The 18733-nt window shown below is 44.0% G+C and overlaps 1 protein-coding gene across 2 annotated transcripts in view; it reads left to right on the top strand.

The window, feature by feature from the left end:
* LOC140717106 (T-complex protein 11-like protein 1) overlaps positions 1 to 17942 on the top strand; it is a 57045-nt gene extending 39103 nt beyond the window's left edge. Inside the window, exons 9-10 of one of the 2 annotated variants that reach the window (XM_073030334.1) lie at positions 1255 to 1427; positions 8150 to 17942. In XM_073030334.1, the coding sequence (XP_072886435.1) occupies positions 1255 to 1427; positions 8150 to 8379 (403 nt within the window). In that variant the 3' untranslated portion in view covers positions 8380 to 17942. Of the gene's footprint in view, positions 1 to 1251; positions 1428 to 8149 lie in introns of both variants that reach the window. The other variant, XM_073030333.1, reaches the window with a different exon arrangement.
* Positions 17943 to 18733: the final 791 nt, after the last annotated feature.

Here is an 18733-nt window from a genome sequence, read left to right as displayed (position 1 = left end):
CCCCCATCTCCAACCCCAGCACTCCCCTCCCCCCATCTACAACCCCTGTGACCCACCTCCCCATCTCCAATCCCTGTGCTCCCCCTCCCCCGTCTCCAACCCCAGCACTCCCCTCCCCCCATCTACAACCCCTGTGACCCACCTCCCCTCCAATCCCCGTGCTCCCCCTCCCCGTCTCCAATCCCCGTGCTCCCCCTCCCCCGTCTCCAATCCCCATGCTCCCCCTCCCCTGTCTCCAACCCCTGAGATCCTCCCTCCCCGTCTCCAACCCCAGCACTCCCCTCCCCCGTCTCCAATCCCTGCGCTCCCCCTCCCCCGTCTCCAATCCCTGCGCTCCCCCTCCCCTGACTCCAACCCCTGTAATCCTCCCTCCCTGTCTCCAACCCCTGTGACCCCCCTCCCCATCTCCAACCCCAGCACTCCCCTCCCCCCATCTACAACCCCTGTGACCCACCTCCCCATCTCCAATCCCTGCGCTCCCCCCTCCCCTGTCTCCAACCCCTGCACTCCCCCTCCCCTGTCTCCAACCCCTGCACTCCCCCTCCCCTGTCTCCAACCCCAGCACTCCCCTCCCCCCATCTCCAACCCCTGTGACCCACCTCCCCATCTCCAATCCCCTGCACTCCCCTCCCCTGTCTCCAACCCCTGCGCTCCCCCTCCCCTGTCTCCAACCCCTGCACTCCCCCCTCCCCCGTCTCCAATCCCTGCGCTCCCCCTCCCCTGTCTCCAACCCCTGTAATCCTCCCTCCCTGTCTCCAACCCCTGTGACCCCCCTCCCCATCTCCAACCCCAGCACTCCCCTCCCCCCATCTACAACCCCTGTGACCCACCTCCCCATCTCCAATCCCCTGCGCTCCCCCCTCCCCTGTCTCCAACCCCTGCGCTCCCCCTCCCCTGTCTCCAACCCCTGCACTCCCCTCCCCCCATCTACAACCCCTGTGACCCACCTCCCAATCTCCAATCCCCGTGCTCCCCCTCCCCTGTCTCCAACCCCTGCGCTCCCCCTCCCCTGTCTCCAACCCCTGCACTCTGACTATATGTTTGGAAGGGGGTGGAATATGTCGGAGCTACTAATAATATCTTTTTCTCCTTATCAATATATCATGTATATTGGTTTGAAGCTTTGACATATAAAGGCAAGAGCAGCTGAATTTTGATTTGATTTGGCAAGAAATGAAAAGGGACCCTCTCCATAAGCAGTAACAGAAAACGTTCTAAAAGATTCTTGTTCTGCTTTTCCCTATCATTCAGCAGCACGTCAGGTTTGGGAGAAGTGCTGCATGCACTCAGTGACCAAGTACACCGAGAGATCAACAGATCACTTACTGAGCATGGATACCCTCCTCTGACAGATGAGCAAGAAGCCATTCTAAAAGGACAAGTCAGAAGCATTAGACACAAAAGCAATGTTGTTCGTATTCTGATAGGTGAGTCTTATGTACAACTTCCAAAGAATGTAAGTGAAATCAATTCCTGAGTGAGATAATGCTACATTTTCTTTGTTATTTTAAAAACAATGATGTTATCCTTTCCTTGGAGTAAAATTATTTTTTCATAAATTCTACTGTATTTCTGTGAATGCCTGCATGAAAATGAATCTCGAGGTAGTATATGATGACATATGCATACTTGATAATTTACTTCGAACCAGTATCACCGATTATTCACACTTACGATTTTTAAAATGAGTGTACACAATTCCTGAACTGAGACATTGGTGGGCAAGATCCCACAACTGATTTCCACTCGGCTTATTGAGTGGTTTGTTGCCAGATTAGCTCTAGCCTTAAAAGATGACTAGGCATTGTTCTTTAGCTGGTGTCCTCATTCTATTTCTGTAGGCCATCGGAAAGCAATACTTGATCTGGTATTGGGAAATGAACCCGGTCAGGTGTCAGATCTCTCAGTGGGAGAGCATTTTGGAGATAGTGATCACAATTCTATCTCCTTTACAATAACATTAGAGAGGGATAAGAACAGACAAGTTAGGAAAGTGTTTAATTGGAGTAAGGGGAAATATGAGGCTATCAGGCAAGAACTTGGAAGCATAAATTGGGAACAGATGTTCTCAGGAAAACATATGGAAGAAATGTGGCAAATGTTCAGGGGATATTTGCATGGAGTTCTGCAGAGGTACATTCCAATGAGACAGGGAAAGGATGGTAGGGTACAGGAAGCACGGTGTACAAAGGCTGTTGTAAATCTAGTCAAGAAGAAAAGAAGAGATTATGAAAGGTTCAAAAAACTAGGTAGTGATAAAGATCTAGAAGATTATAAGTCTAACAGGAAGGAGCTTAAGTAAGAAATTAGGAGAGCCAGAAGGGGCCATGAGAAGGCCTTGGCGGACAGGATTAAGTAAAACCCCAAGGCATTCTACAAGTACATGAAGAGCAAGAGGATAAGATATGAGTGAAAAGGACCAATCAAGTGTGACAGTGGAAAAGTGTGTATGGAACCAGAGGAGATGGCAGAGTACCTTGCATCAGTATTCACTATGGAAACAGATTTTGGCAATTGTAGGGATGACTTAGAGCAGACTGAAAAGCTTGAGCATGTAGATATTAAGAAAGGATGTGCTGAAGCTTTTGGAGAGCATCAAGTTGGATAAGTCGCCGGGACCAGATGAGATGTACCCCAGGCTATTGTAGGAGGCAAGGGAGAAGATTGTTGAGCCTCTGGCAATGATCTTCGCAATGGGGCCGGGAGAGGTTCCGGAGGTTTGGAGGGTTGCAGATGTTGTTCCAGTATTCAGGAAAGGGAGTAAAGATCGCCCAGGAAATTATAGACCAATGAGGCTTACTTCAGTGGTTGTTAAGTTAACCATATAACAATTACAGCACGGAAACAGGCCATCTTGACCCTTCTAGTCCGTGCCAAACGCTTACTCTCACCTAGTCCCACCTACCTGCACTCAGTCTATAACCCTCTATTCCTTTCCTGTCCATATACCTATCCAATTTTTTTTTAAATGACAATATCGAACCTGCCTCTACCACTTCTACCGGAAGCTCATTCCACACAGCTACCACTCTCTGAGTAAAGAAATTCCCCCCCATGTTACCCCTAAACTTTTGCCCCCTAAGTCTCAATTCATGTCCTCTTGTTTGAATCTCCCCTATTCTCAATGGAAAAAGCCTATCCACGTCAACTCTATCTATCCCCCTCATAATTTTAAATACCTCTATCAAGTCCCCCCTCAACCTTCTACGCTCCAAAGAATAAAGACCTAACTTGTTCAATCTTTCCCTGTAACTTAGGTGCTGAAACCCAGGTAACATTCTAGTAAATCTTCTCAGTACTCTCTCTATTTTGTTGACATCTTTCCTATAATTCAGTGACCAGAACTGTACACAATACTCCAAATTTGGCCTCACCAATGCCTTGTACAATTTTAACATTACATCCCAACTCCTAAACTCAATACTCTGATTTATAAAGGCCAACATACCAAAAGCTTTCTTCACCATCCTATCCACATGAGATTCTACCTTCAGGGAACTATGCACCATTATTCCTAGATCACTCTGTTCTACTGCATTCCTCAATGCCCTACCATTTACCATGTATCTCCTATTTTGATTAGTCCTACCAAAATGTAGCACCTCACACTTATCAGCATTAAACTCCATCTGCCATTTTTCAGCCCACTCTTCTAACTGGCCTAAATCTCTCTTCAAGCTTTGAAAACCTACTACATTATCCACAACGCCACCTACCTTAATATCATCTGCATACTTACTAATCCAACTTATCACCCCATCATCCAGATCTTTAATGTATATGACAAACAACATTGGACCCAGTACAGATCCCTGAGGCACACCACTAGTCACCAGCCTCCAACCTGACAAACAGTTATCCACCACTACTCTCTGGCATCTCCCATCCAGCCACTGTTAAATCCCTTTTACTACTTCAATATTAATACCTAACAATTGAACCTTCCTAACTAACCTTCTGTGCGAACCTTGTCAAAGGCCTTACTGAAGTCCATATAGACAACATCCACTGCTTTACCCTCGTCAACTTTCCTAGTTACCTCTTCAAAAATTCAATAAGATTTGTCAAACATAACCTTCCACACACAAATCCATGTTGACTGTTCCTAATCAGACCCTGTCTATCCAGATAATTATATTTACCATCTCTAAGAATACTTTCCATTAATTTACCCACCACTGACCTCAGACTTAATTGCTAGGTTTACTCTTAGAACCCTTTTTAAATGATGGAACAACATGAGCAATACACCAATCCTCCGGCACCATCCCCGTCTCCAATGACATTTGAAATATTTCCGTCAGAGCCCCTGCTATTTCTACACTACAAGTTGACGGAGAAGTTCCTGAGAGGCAGGATTTATGAACATTTGGAGAGGCATAATAGGAATTGGAATAATCAACATGGCTTTGTCAAAGGCAGGTCATGCCTTACAAGCCTGATTGAATTATTTGAGGATGCGAATAAGCATATTGATGAAGGTAGAGTAGTAGATGTAGTGTATATGGATTTTAGCAAGGCATTTGATAAGGTACCCCATGCAAGGCTTATTGAGAAAGTAAGGAGGCATGGGATCCAAGGGGACATTACTTTGTGGATCCAGAACTGGCTTGCCCACAGAAGGCGCAGAAGTGGGTGTAGACAAGTCATATTCTGCATGGAGGTCAGTCACCAGTGGAGTGCCTCAGGGATCTGTTCTGGGACCCCTACCCTTCGTGATTTTTATAAATGACCTGGATGAAGAAGTGGAGGGATGGGTTAGTAAATTTGCTGATGACACAAAGGTTGGGTGTCTTGTGGATTGTGTGGAGGGCTGTCAGAGGTTATAGCAGGACATTGATAGGATGCAAAACTGGGCTGAGAAGTGGCAGATGGAGTTCAACCTAGATAAGTGTGAGGTGGTTCATTTTGGTAGGTCAAATATGATGACAGAATTAATTATTGGTAAGAATTAATGGTATTAATGGTAAGAATCTTGGCAGTGTGGGGGATCAGAGGGATCTTGGGGTCCGAGTCCATAGGACACTCAAAGCTGCTATGCAGGTTGACTCTATGGTTAAGAAAGCATATGGTGCATTGGCCTTCATCAATCGTGGGATTGAGTTTAGGAGCCGAGAGGTAATGTTGCAGCTATATAGGATCCTGGTTAGACCCCACTTGGAGTACTGTGCTCAGTTCTGGTTGTCTCACTACAGGAAGGATGTGGAAACCATAGAAAGGGTGCAGAGGAGATTTACAAGGATGTTGCCTGGATTGGGGAGCATGCCTTATGAGAATAGATTGCGTGAACTCGGCCTTTTCTCCTTGGAGCGATGGAGGATGAGAGGTGACCTGATAGAGGTGTATAAGATGATGAAAGGCATTGATTATGTGGATAGTCAGAGGCTTTTTCCCAGGGATGAAATGGCTAACATGAGCAGGCACAGTTTTAAGGTGCTTGGAAGTAGAAACGGAGGAGGTGTCAGCGGTATGATTTTTTTACACAGCGAGTGGTGACAGTGTGGAATGGGCTACCAGTGGTGAAGGCGGATACGATAGGGTCTTCTAAGAGACTCCTGGATAGGTACATGGAGCTCAAAAAAATAGGCTATGGGTAACCCTAGGTAATTTATAAGATAAGGACATGTTCGGCACAGCTTTGTGGGCCGAAGGGCCTGTATTGCGCTGTTGGGTTTCCGTGTTTCTATTCAGGGTTCCTAGCATTCAGTTGTTTTGCCAATTGTACATCCCCTCCCCCCCATTCCCCAATGGATCTTTGCTCAGAAATAAAGAGTGTCCGCACTGCAGAATACCAAAGAATGCTAGCAACTACAGAAAATTCATCCACTCCTTCAAAATAAACAACATACTGTATTACCGTGTAAATCAGACCGGGGTAGAGATAGGAACAGCATTTCAGCAGTTGATAAGGAAGGTAAAATCGATCAGGAATGTCCACTTACACATGACAGAAGAGATTCTGCAGGTGCTGATAATCCAGAGCAAGACGTACAAAATGCTGCAGGAACTCGACAGGTCAGGCAATATCTATCGAGGGAAATGGTCAGCGTTTCGGGCCAAGGCCATTAATCATGGTTGTCCAGTTGAAGGGTTTTGGCCCAAAATACTGACAGTTCATTTGCCCTCGTGGATGCTGCCAGACTTGTTGAGTTCCTCCAGCGATTTGAATGTGGTACTCCACCAATGAATGCTATCCTGAAATCAACTAACAGATGGATTCTCGATCCACGGGTATTGTCCGTTGTAAAGCAATCCAAGGTCTGGACATTTCAACCAAACATCTGGATAATGCAAACATCTGGACATATTACACAAATACAAAACAAATATCTAGATAATTTAACCATGCACATTATATCCTGTCTGGGGAACTGAATTAAATATTTGTTCCACCAAAATACGCAAGGTCTGGATCATTAAATCTAGCAGAGAACATTAGTCAGTTGATACATTTTATATTCGGTGTGCTGATACTGAAACTATTATGTAAAGACAATTAATTTTGGCAGCAAACTGATAACACACAGACAGACAGACATACTTTATTGATCCCGAGGTAAATTGGGTTTCGTTACAGTTGCACCAAACAAGAATAGTGAAGAAATATAGCAATATAAAACCATAAATAATTAAATAATAATAAGTAACTTATGCCAAGTGGAAATAAGTCCCGGACCAGCCTATTGGCTCAGAGTGTCTGACACTTCGAGGGAGGAGTTGTAAAGTTTGATGGCCACAGGCAGGAATGACTTCCTATTATGCTCAGTATTACATCTCGATGGAATGAGTCTCTGGCTGAATGTAGTCCTGTGCCTAACCAGTACATTATGGAGTGGATGGGAGAAATTGTCCAAGATAGCATGCAACTTGGACAGCATCCTCTTTTCAGACACCACCGTCAGAAAGTCCAGTTCCACCCCCATAACATCACTGGCCTTACGAATCAGTTTGTTGATTCTGTTGGTGTCTGCTGCCCCAGCACACAACAGCAAACATGATAGCACTGGCCACCACAGCCTCGTAGAACATCCTCAGCATCGTCTGGCAGATGTTAAAGGACCTCAGTCTCCTCAGGAAATAGAGACGGCTCTGACCCTCCTTGAAGACAGCCTCAGTGTTCTTTGACCAGTCCAGTTTATTGTCAATTCGTATCCCCAGGTATTTGTAATCCTCCACCATGTCCACACTGACCCCTTGGATGGAAACGGGGGTCACCGGTGCCTTAGCCCTCCTCAGGTCCACCACCAGCTCCTTAGTCTTTTTCACATTAAGCTGCAGATGATTCTGCTCACACCATGTGACAAGGTTTCCCACCGTAGCCCTGTACTCAGCCTCATCTCCCTTGCTGATGCATCCAACTATGGCAGAGTCATCAGAAAACTTCTGAAGATGGCAAGACTCTGTGTTGTAGTTGAAGTCCGAGGTGTAGATGGTGAAGAGAAAGGGAGACAGGACAGTCCCCTGTGGAGCCCCAGTGCTGCTGACCACTTTGTCTGACACACAGTGTTGCAAGCGCACGTACTGTGGTCTGCCAGACAGGTAATCAATAATCCATGACACCAGGGAAGCATCCACCTGCATCACTGTCAGCTTCTCACCCAGCAGAGCAGGGCGGATGGTGTTGAACACACTGGAGAAGTCAAAAAACATGACCCTCACAGTGCTCGCCGGCTTGTCCAGGTGGGTGTAGACACAGTTCGGCAGGTAGACGATGGCATCCTCAACTCCTAGTCGGGGCTGGTAGGTGAACTGGAGGGGCTCTAAGTGTGGCCTAACCATAGGCCGGAGCTGCTCTAGAACAAGCCTCTCCAGGGTCTTCATGATGTGGGAAGTCAATGCCACTGGTCTGTAGTCATTGGAGCCACTGGGGCGTGGCGTCTTCGGTACAGGGACGAGTCAGGATGTCTTCCACAGCACAGGAACCCTCTGTAGACTCAGGCTCAGGTTGAAGACATGGTGAAATACTCCACATTGCTGGGGGGCACAGGCTCTGAGCACCCTGGGGCTGACACCATCCGGGCCTGCAGCCTTGCTTGGGTGGAGATGTTTCAGCTGTCTTCTCACCTGTTCAGCTGTGCAGCCAGCTGTGAAACCAGTGTAAGTGATCACTAGTACTGAATGTTAGTTGGTTTTGTTACCCTTTCTGTAGGTGAGCGGATTAACTCCTACGTGAAGGGATTCCTCAGTCTCTCCAGCCCACAGAATTGCAATCATGCTGTCCCAAGGGGCCTTGCTCCAATTCAAGCAGAACTCAAGGACATCGGCTCCAATTTCCGGTGTCTAGTGCACCACAATAGGATGGTCTTTGGACCTTATTACTCAGGGATTCTGGCGAAGGTGCTCTTCACAGATGGCGACATTGGGATGGACTCTCGCTGAATTGAGAAGCAGGATCTGCAGTAAAACTGTGTGTAAACTGTACAGGGTGAACAATCATTGTCTGAAGCAGCACCTTGATCATTTACTACGAGCCAGAGCAGTTCTAGAAGTATATTAAATATTCAGAACTTTCAAAAACTGTTTCCAAAACACAGACCATCACTAGTACCAGAAATATTCATTGCAAATTGATAATTATATATCATCATAACTACTCAGCCATCGCATTAACCTTTTCTGTATTGGGAAGGTGTTCATGACTTATTCATCCTGCCCCATGCAGTGCATTTACAGCTGTTCAAATGGTAAAGCCTGTGTTTCCTTTTTAACTCCCTTTCTTATTGTAGGTCAACAAAAGTACATACATTCTTATTGTATGTAAGTTTCTGTACAGTGCACACCCTGTGTCCCATTTGACTTTTCACCCCAAAAGGTTCTGTGAACACAAGGTCCCCAGTATATGTTGGGTAACATTTATAATGCAGGTCAGGTAGATGCCTCAATCCATAAATCAGTGATTAACAAAGCTGTCAGTTATAAATTGGTACTGACGCAATGTGGTATTTTCAGTCGTGTAAATGGGCTTTATCTTACTGCTTTTACTGGTGCAATATTCTGTTTGTTTCAATCATTTTAGAGTGCTTTACTCTCTAACTTTTTCATTGGAGACTAGTAACACAATACTTTACATGTTTGATAAATGATACTCAGAATGGAAGTCTCAATTGGACTGTAAAACTGATCGTTTACGTTCCTAATGTATATTCAATTTGGCACACACCCGATTAAACTGAAAAACCAAGCAGGAGTCAATTAAAGCATTTAAAAAAATTATTTTAATATATATAACATGTAGTTGCAATGAAACATAATTAAAATGTTTCAATAAACTAAATCTTTTTAAAAAAACTGCCAATTGATAAAAGTTACCTTGATCCCTCACAACCATTCTTCTCCATTATATCAATAAAACCCATTGTTCCTACGGCAGATCTAGCTATTCAGATGGATTCAGCAGAGTAGATAATGTACCTGCATACTCCACTCCTGGGCTCCAGAATGAACCTCATTACAAAAGTACAGCCTAACAGATTGCACCAAGTTTCCCAACTTACAACAATTTATAGAGAGCATTTTTCTGCAAACTCCAGATTTTTATTGACTTTATTAAATAAAGCACATCTTTACAAGTGTAATTCAGGAGGAAATGATTGTCTCATTATATAAATTACTCTGCCCAATTTCTCCAAAAGATGTTCTCCCCATACATTATTCCCAAAAATGCAATACTCTACACAAAGTAGACTCACCTTGATTGTTTATGGAGATTTTTTGGCCATTAAGGGACATTGGTCTTGATCTCTTTTCTCTTTTCTCTTCTGGCTTTCCCTCCATCTGATCAGAGTAAATTCTGAGATACAGTAGGTACAGTGTGAGGAACCCAGTGTTGAAGTGGCTGTGGACTTAAGGGAGAGAACTGTTAAACCTGTATTCTATCAATGCATTGTACAGGGCACTACAATAGTAATTGTTTTGTGCCTTTTTGAAATCATATCACATTTCTATGGCTGCTAGTACTGGAGTAGGCGTTTGAACTTCTCTCAAGTATGTTAATTGAATGCCACCTAGTGGTAAATTCAACTTCTCTAAAAGTTGTTTCCCCTACTTCAATTTACAGAGATACCTATGTAGGAATAGGGAGACTTGTTAGCAGCACAGAAGAAAGTTGAATGTGCCACTTTCAGGTCTGATGCTAGTTTAAGAGTTGTCAGACTTGTATCTCAATAAAGTTTATTTGAAAAAGAGCTAGACAATTCCCTGCACACTCCCAATTAATAATTGTCCCTCAGTCAACAGATTATCTGTCCATTATCAAAACACAGAATGCTGGCAGAACTCAGCAGGCCAGACAGCACCTATGGGAGGAGGTAGTGATGACGTTTCGGGCAGTTTGTTTCACAGTATTGCAGGGCACAGATTGACCGATACATTTTCCTGCATTGTAAGTCTTGCTACGCTTCAAATAAAACTTACCTCTCTGGCTGTAAGGAGGTTTGAGCCATCCTAAATCTTTCAAAGATATGGTATATATGCACATCTTTCTTTCCAACCTAATTTTACAAATACACAGCTGTTTTTTTTTAGTGTGAAGTGGTTTTTATTACAAGTTCAGGGAATTCTGAATGAACAGCTTTACAAATCGGCAGGAAAGACAAACATCTTATAGTTTGTCACAAAAAGGAGGAAAAACTAAATATGCTTGTTTTCTCATTTCTGATGAAGGGTCTTAGAAACATTAACTCTGTTGTTCTTCCGCTGAGGCTGCCTGGTGTACTGAGTGTTTCCAGCACTTTCTGCTTTTGTTTCAGATTTCCAGTTTCTGCTGTTGTTTGGTTCTTGTAAAGCTATGTTTGTTGACATCTCCAGAAATGAGCAGTTTAGGTTTGCATGCTTTTCTACAGCAAGAGTATAAATACAGAAACATGCTGGAAATACTTAGCAGGTCAAGCAGCATCTGTGGAGAGAGAATGAGTTAACAGTGCACCATTTGGCAGAACAGAACACCTCCGTTCATAAAGTGTCTGTAGTCAATTCAGAGGCCAAGGAGATGAAAAGGAAATGAATCTTTAGTGCAGTGGCTGGGCAGGGATGGAGCAGAGATATATAACTGCATTATTTAATTAGGATTTAAAATCCTGAAACATATTTTAAACTGGAATTAAAACTCTGAATTTTGATGATTTTTTTTGTCAAAGAAGCATCATGCAAAGTGTTTTGTGAACTGAGGGCATCAACTTCAAAAGTATGAACATCTTAAATTGAAATTTTCACACAAACCAGAAGAATATGGCAGCTAGTTGTAATTCAGGAATATACTTTCAAGTTAAAAATAGAAGTTTCAGATTTAAACTGGGACAGAGTTAAAAAGGGCATAAATTTGTATTGCTCATCTGCTGAAAGTCATATCTACACTCTTGACAAAAAGCACATCAGTTCCACAGGATAAAAATGCTTTATGCAGACCTGAAGCGTGGAGCACATTCTAATAAACAATGTAACTTCTGCATTGATAGCTTTGCAGCTCTTCAAAATTATGGTTTAATTTACCCTTCCATTCTTTAAAGCACCTTCTGAAATTCTTCCTTAAGGTTACATAGTTTTAAAGCTGGACACTTCCAGTTACATTCTGTAACAAGCCACCAGGGGGCAGATCATCACCACATTGGCCATTCCTCAACTGTCAACGTGACAATGTTTTCCCTAAACGTTCTGAGTAAGTGAAGATGTCCATGTCCCTCTCATTTATGGCCAGCATTGGTAACGTGTTCAGTACTGAGTGCTGCATAGTACTCCGTGTTCATTGGTGCCAATGAATCCAATGAGGTTAGTAGGTTAATTGGTCATTGTAAATAGTCCTGTGCTGTGCTAGGCATGCTGGGCAGCTCAGCTCAAAGGGCTGGAAGGGCCTATTCCACACTTTGAAATAGACAGACAGACTGACCCTGAGGTATTTCAAAATCTGTCATGGAAAATGTACCTGATTTTTTAAAAACCTTCAGTTTCCCTCATGTTTGTTAAAATGCATGATCAAACCACCAACATTGATAATACAAATTGGATTAGATCACTGAACACACTGACCTATTCAATGAGATTATAGCTGAACTATATCCTGACTGCTTATCCACCTCAACCTTGCTTCCTTGACAGTTCGCAAATAATTAACAATTTCATAAACCTTATTACAAACTGAGCTGACACTGAATTTTGTGGGAGAACATGCTGTCTGTGTGAAGGACACAGTCCTGATATCCCTCTGCCTCTGATTCTTGTTAAGACCCTTTTGCTGAACTCCTCATTGTTTAAAACAAAGTAAAATCTCTGTATCTCCACAATCCACTCTAAATCCTAAAGACCTTAATCAAATTGCCTTTTTCCCGGAACAGAACTTTGTCTTGTGTAATCTTCTCGTATGACTTAACCCTAAGAGCCCTGGCTGCTTTCCAATGAAAATGCATTCCTTCCAAAGCTCATTTATCCTTTCTAATGTGCACTTGGTTTCACCCAAATATTATTTCTATAACTGTGATAAAATTTCCTCTATCTTAATGGAGATATTAATCTTAACATTTAACCAAGAAAGGTTGATGATTTTGAAATAGTCCAGAATATTAATTTAAAATTTGCATTTAAAATTCTGCATTGTCACAGAGCATCATTTCCAGTTTGCAGATTCTGTAAATTATTTGTCTCCGCCTGTCCAACACACAGAGACGGAAAAACCAAATAATTCAGCTTTAATCAGTTGGACCTCAGGTAATTTCCTATCGCAGCACACCCACTGGCACCTGAATGTTGATAATTCAAGGGAAACCATTAAAATCAAATGTTGCTTCAGAGCATGGTGCCACCTGCCGCGTTACTCTGGCCCAGTTCCCACCCTCTTTTAGATTGTAGTGCAGCTTCTTATCAAAACAAACAATGAAAAGACAGGCTGTAAATATTTTCAATGCTTATCCATATTTTTAATGAGCTTACGAAGGTGACATAGATTGCATGTAAAGGGTAGGAAAGAATTTCCAACCTAATTATCCATGAGGAATGCAGCATAATCAAAATTAAAAGACAATCTATCTCTTCATTTTGTTTTATACTATTAATTCTGGTTGTGTTTGCTGCCTCATGTTTAATTCATTGTCCTTTATACCTCTTGTAGGTGACAAGATTCTGGTTGATTAGTTATGCGGTTCTTACAGGCTATTTATTTTTTACTACGCAGGGTAAAAAGGATGAATGCTAAAAAATTAAATTATATCAAATTGATGTAATTGGAAAATTGGCCTTGAAAGGGAAACAGCAAATCTAAATTGTAGCTGGAATTCGATCACATATGGCTTTCTGGTGGGAATGGAATCAAATTCAATTTTCAAGTAGGGTGCTGATTAAGGTGTTGCTTAGACAGTGATGCTCTAACTAAGTGCAATCAGTTTGTCCTCTGTTTGTTTAGTTGCTGATGATATCATGTATTTTCAGAATGTTTGGCTTTTATTTTACAGTTTTATTATAAGCATTATTGAAGTTACTTAAGTTTTATGGGATTGAATTGATTGTGGATATTAGTTATACTGTACATTATATTAGTTTCAGAATATATTTTGGATTATGTGAATTATGAATGATCTGAATTGCAGGATCGTGTATGTATTTGACTATGGTTTGGTTTCCAAGTTGTGTAACATGTACTACCCTCTCTTGATTGCTAAAATAGAAAATACTCCAAACTGTTGGTTTTGTCATTTCCAATCGAGATTTCAGAAGTGAAGTTTATCAAAGTAGGATGGAGTGAGCCTCCTAATTTTATTATGGGACCTCCACCAATTGCCTCCTCCTTTTGCCAAAGCCCTGGTGGGTATAAACTCAAAGATTGGCATATCATGTTGTGTGGTACCTCAGCTCCTTTGAGGGGTGAATTATTAAAAGGAGCATCACAATTATACCACCACACTCAATTCCATTATTCACTAAAAGACAAAAGAGAAAGGCTGAACTTCCCACCGAGAAACAGATGAATAAGACTACCAGAATCTCTCTTACCTCATCTCTGCTGACCGAGCATGAAAATGAGAGACTTGGTGGAAATGTACATAATTCACTGCCACTGGCATTGAATGGGGGTTCACTTTAAAAGGCTGGTCTGATGTGACAACATAACTACGTAAAATACTTTTACCGCACTTCATGTTCAGTGTTTGGAGTACAATAAATGAGTTGTTGTGTTTTTTATTAAGCATAAAACACCTCTGCTGTTTTTATTTGCAAAAACCAATATTGGTGACCCTGATGCTCTAGGACAATTCCAGAGTTATTGAACCAACGCTGTTGCTTTGAAACTGCAGGAGATTTGGGAGCAAAAATGCCGTTGTTTGGTTTGTACAAGCTGAGGCCCAACTTGCACTGAGAGAAATTTCCACCAACAACACCAAATATTTCTATGTGGTGGCTTCGCTCAACAACTCCACGGCTGTGAGAGTGGTGAGTCAATTAGAAACCCGTCTGAACGTGATTAATACCGATCGCTGAAAACTCACCTTTTGCAGACTTTTGGACTACCTGAGTCTGAGCGTGCCTAAGTTGCTCTCCTTACCTGGCTTCAGCGATGCTAAGCCGTCGGAGCTAATGGACCACGTACTGTCTCTCCTGGGAAATCACCATCCTCGTTACTCTTCATGCAGCAGATGCCGGATCACTAATGCACTCGTGAAGAACTCGCGAGCTTGCTAAAATGGCTGACAGTCTACACTCAGCCAGGTAGTGGGGCATCATTACTACTCCTTTCTCTACCTCAATAAGCCCGGTCAACAAGGCCCCCAACACAAGGATGGCCATGGCTGTGAGATAGATGACGATGGGCCTCTGTTTTTACCATGCTCACTTTGGTACGAACGCTAGGAAGTGCCAACCGTCTTGCAGCTTCGACAGTGCCAGCGCATCGGGACCTCAGAGGTCTGTGATCGCTGTTCATTACAGACAGCGTTTCAGGGCAATGCTTCCTGTGTGGCATGGGTGCTCAAGTGAGTGTGCTGCCAGCATCGCCGTCTGATGAGAAGGCAAAAAGTGACGAAACCTCACTGCAGGCTGCCATGGCAACAAGATCCAGACCTACAGGACACAATGGGTGACTCTCTGGTTCAGTGGGAGACATTACACATGGGACTTCATCCTGACTGACATTGCTAGACCTCAGTGCAGATTTCCTGTGTGCCCGAAGACTATTAGTCGATCTTAAGAACCGCTGGTTTGTGGATGTCAAGGCCTTTGGGTAGTTACACTGCTCCCCACAAGTTCCCACAACGACGCTGACTCTGTAAAGCACTTGCACCACCGCATGGGAGTTTACTCGACTGCTGGGCGAATTCCCAAATCTCAGAAAGCCCACGTTCTCCACAACAGTCACAAAACATGGGGTCAGGCCCCACGTTCCCACAACTGGCCCACCAGTCCATGTCCGCGTGCATAGACTGGGCCCGGAACAGCTGGCAACCACGTTTACCAACATGGAAAAGGTTTGGCATTCTACACTGGTCAAGTAGCCCCTGGGTTTCGCCTCTCCACATGGTCCCTAAGTCCATGTGGCGATTACTGATACCTTAACACAACCACCACCTCCAACAGTCCCAGTCCCACACATCCAAGACATTTTGGCACGTTTAGCCAGAAAGTTAATTTTTTCCAAAGTCGATCTAGTTAGGGGCTACCATCAGCTGCTGTGAGCTCCGAGCGCATTCCCAGAATGACTGTGATAACCCTGTACAGCCTCTGAGTTTCTGTGCATGCCGATGGGACTGAAAATTGCTGCACAGTCTTTCCAACAGCTGACAGACTCTCTTTTAAAAGATTTAGATTTTCTTTTAGTTTACTTGGATGACATACTTGTCTCCAGTGCATCCAAATCTGAACATGTCTCTCATCTCTGCACACTTTCTGAGTGCTTAAATCAACATAGGTTAGTTATTAACCCTGCTAAGTTCCAGTTTGGGTTGTCAGCCGTCGTATCCCTGCAGAGTGTGCAAAACCCCTCCCATCAAAAGTAGCCACTATTATAGATTTCCCAGCACCTCGCACTAAAAAACTGACGGAAATTTTCAGGCCTGGTGAATTCCTGTCACCGCTTCATTCCGGGAGCTGCTGAACTTACACTCCCCTACGTAATACGCTTAAAGGCAACACCCCTAATCACGTGCTAGACTGATCAGTGGACATACCAAGGTATCTGAAGACACCAAACGAGCTCCTTCCCATGCCGCCCTACTGGTGCACCTGCTCCCAACTCCCCTAAAGCCATCGCTACTGACACTCAGACCGTGCTGTGGGTGCTGCACACAAACAGATGGTCGGAGGCGTGTTGTAGCCACTCACTTTCTTCAGCCAGCAGCTCCATTCCCCTGAAAAGAAACACAGCACGTTTGACCGTGAGCTTCTGGGTCTCTAGCTGGCTGTCTGCCATTCTCGTTTTCTTCCAGAGGGTTGCCATTTCACAGTGTTTGTTGACTGCAAACCTCTCGTGCACACGATTGTCAAAATATTGGTCTGTACGGCAGCAACGCCACCTGGCCTACATACCCGAGTTCACAACGGGTATACTGTACAACATAGCAAAGGGAAAAATAATGCCGTGGCCAGCCATTGCCCAGTACATATAGGGTTTGACAATGGCAGCCAACCAAGTTACTGACCCAGAGGTCCAGGCTTACCGAACAGCAGTCACTGGCCTGCGGTAAGTCTGGGGAAGCTGGGGTTTCTCCCCTGTGCGATGTTTCAACCAGCCAACCTTATTCTACAGTGTTCGCAAACTGGAGCTGGACTGGTTTTGACTCCGTGCATGGGCTCTCGCATATGGGCTTCAAAGAATCTGGTTGTACTAAAGTTTGTGTGGCACAGCCTTGGAAAGGTGCGAGATTGGACTGCAACGTGTGTGGAGTGCCAGTGGGCAAACATTAACCATCATGTTCAGGCGTCATTGGCACCTTGTGAGGCCCCTGAGAGACAGTTTGACCATGTCAACGTGGACCTTGTTGGTCCTCTTCCCCACCTCCTGATGCTTCACGCACCTCCTTACTACGCACTATGCCACCAGGTGGCCAGAGCTCGTCCCTCTAGCATCAACGATGGCCGCGGACACGGCTCGGGCATTCATCAGCACCTGGGTTACTCGGTTTGGCACCCCATCTGCTAGTTCCTTTGACTGAGTCCCCAATTTTTATCAGACCTCGGGGATGAGATGGCCCAGAACCTTGGTGTAAGGCAACATCACACCAGGGGTATCACCCACAGTCCAATGGCCTATGTCAGTGAATTCATTGCTCCTTAAGGGCTGATCTGAGGGCTTCCCTGACCAATGAGTGTTGGCATAATCGTCTACCATGGGTCCTGCTGGGGCTCAGAACTGCTCCAAAACAGGACCCTCGGCTGAGTTGGTATATGGACAGCCGTTACGTGATATCATTCCTGACACCGTGACTGTCTGGTTGGCCTCTCAACAACGTTCCACCCTCCTCGGTGAATTCAATTTCTTTGCACCTACTGTATTCCATCCTCCATCATGTCGTACAACACTCTTTGGTTCCTGTTGACCTTTTCTTCTGCCTCATTTGTTTTTGTCTGCTATGATGCACACCAAAGTTCCCCATATGATGGCCCGTTCCACATTTTGGAACAGAGAAAAGACTCTCATCATAGATAAACCTGAATGTATTTCAGAAAATCACCTTAAACCGGTCCACCAAGATTTGGAGGATTCTGCTACCACGCGACCATGACACACCTCTGGATGACCCAGAGGCCTCTGCTGGTCCCCCGCCCATGGAACATAGAATCTGAGCTGCGGACAGGCTCGCTAGCCGGTTTTGGTGAATTCTGATAGGGTAATGTTTTAGTGGTAACGTACATAAAGTGAACCCCAGCTCACCATCAGTGTCTGTAAATTAAGAGGCTGGTCTGATGTGATGACATTAGTACACAAATCACTTTTACCACACTTTGTGTTCAGTGTTTGGAGTACAATAAATGAGTTGCTATGGTTTTTCTTAAAACATAAACCACATCCAGTGTTTTTATTTGTGAAAAACTATAGACTAAGTGCATGTCTCACTGAGAAATAGTACATGGACAGTCCTATTGATGGGGAATTTCTAAACACATAATATAATTTCTTTCAGAAGAAAGGACTTGTCTCTAACTTTAAGCAAATCCAGCTTGTTTCTGTAAGACTGAGCAGGTCCATATCTATATTTAGAGTCCACCGAATGTGCAGCATGTACCTTTCTTCGGGGTCAAGAATGATTTGCTTTCATTCCATTTCTTCAGCGTCGCAGATGACTGATAAGGCCATTCATTCAAATTCACGTTTCAAGTTTCACATGCACATTGAAACATACAGAGAAATGCATCATTTAGCAACCAACAAACACTATTTGGTGTTTTTGTTGGATTCCTGCCTTTTCCCAATGATGTTTCCATTCCCAAAGGCCAGAACATTGCACAAATAGGTTAAGCTGCCCCAATTGGTTAAGGAATCTTAGACAATGTCCTTGAATCAACCTTCATATAATTCTTTGACACAGAGTTTCTGATTACCCATCAGAGCCAGCTGGATGTAACTAGGGCTTTAATGTTGGGACATGGGAGACGACTCAATATATAAGCCTGGCTTCCCCAGGCAATGGCTGGGCTCTGTCCCTGTAAACTCTTTGTACCCGGACAGTTTACAAGTCAGAAAGACAGCCATGAACCAAGTTTCCAGGCAGCAAAAGTTTCCTACAGCCCCAGAGCAGCTGGCAAGTGTATTCCACTCCTT

This window comes from Hemitrygon akajei, chromosome 27 (assembly GCF_048418815.1).
Source record: "Hemitrygon akajei chromosome 27, sHemAka1.3, whole genome shotgun sequence".
Classification (NCBI taxonomy): Eukaryota; Metazoa; Chordata; class Chondrichthyes; order Myliobatiformes; family Dasyatidae; genus Hemitrygon; species Hemitrygon akajei.
The sequence above is the reverse complement of the archived record's forward strand: the minus strand, read 5'-3'. Positions and strand labels throughout refer to the sequence as shown.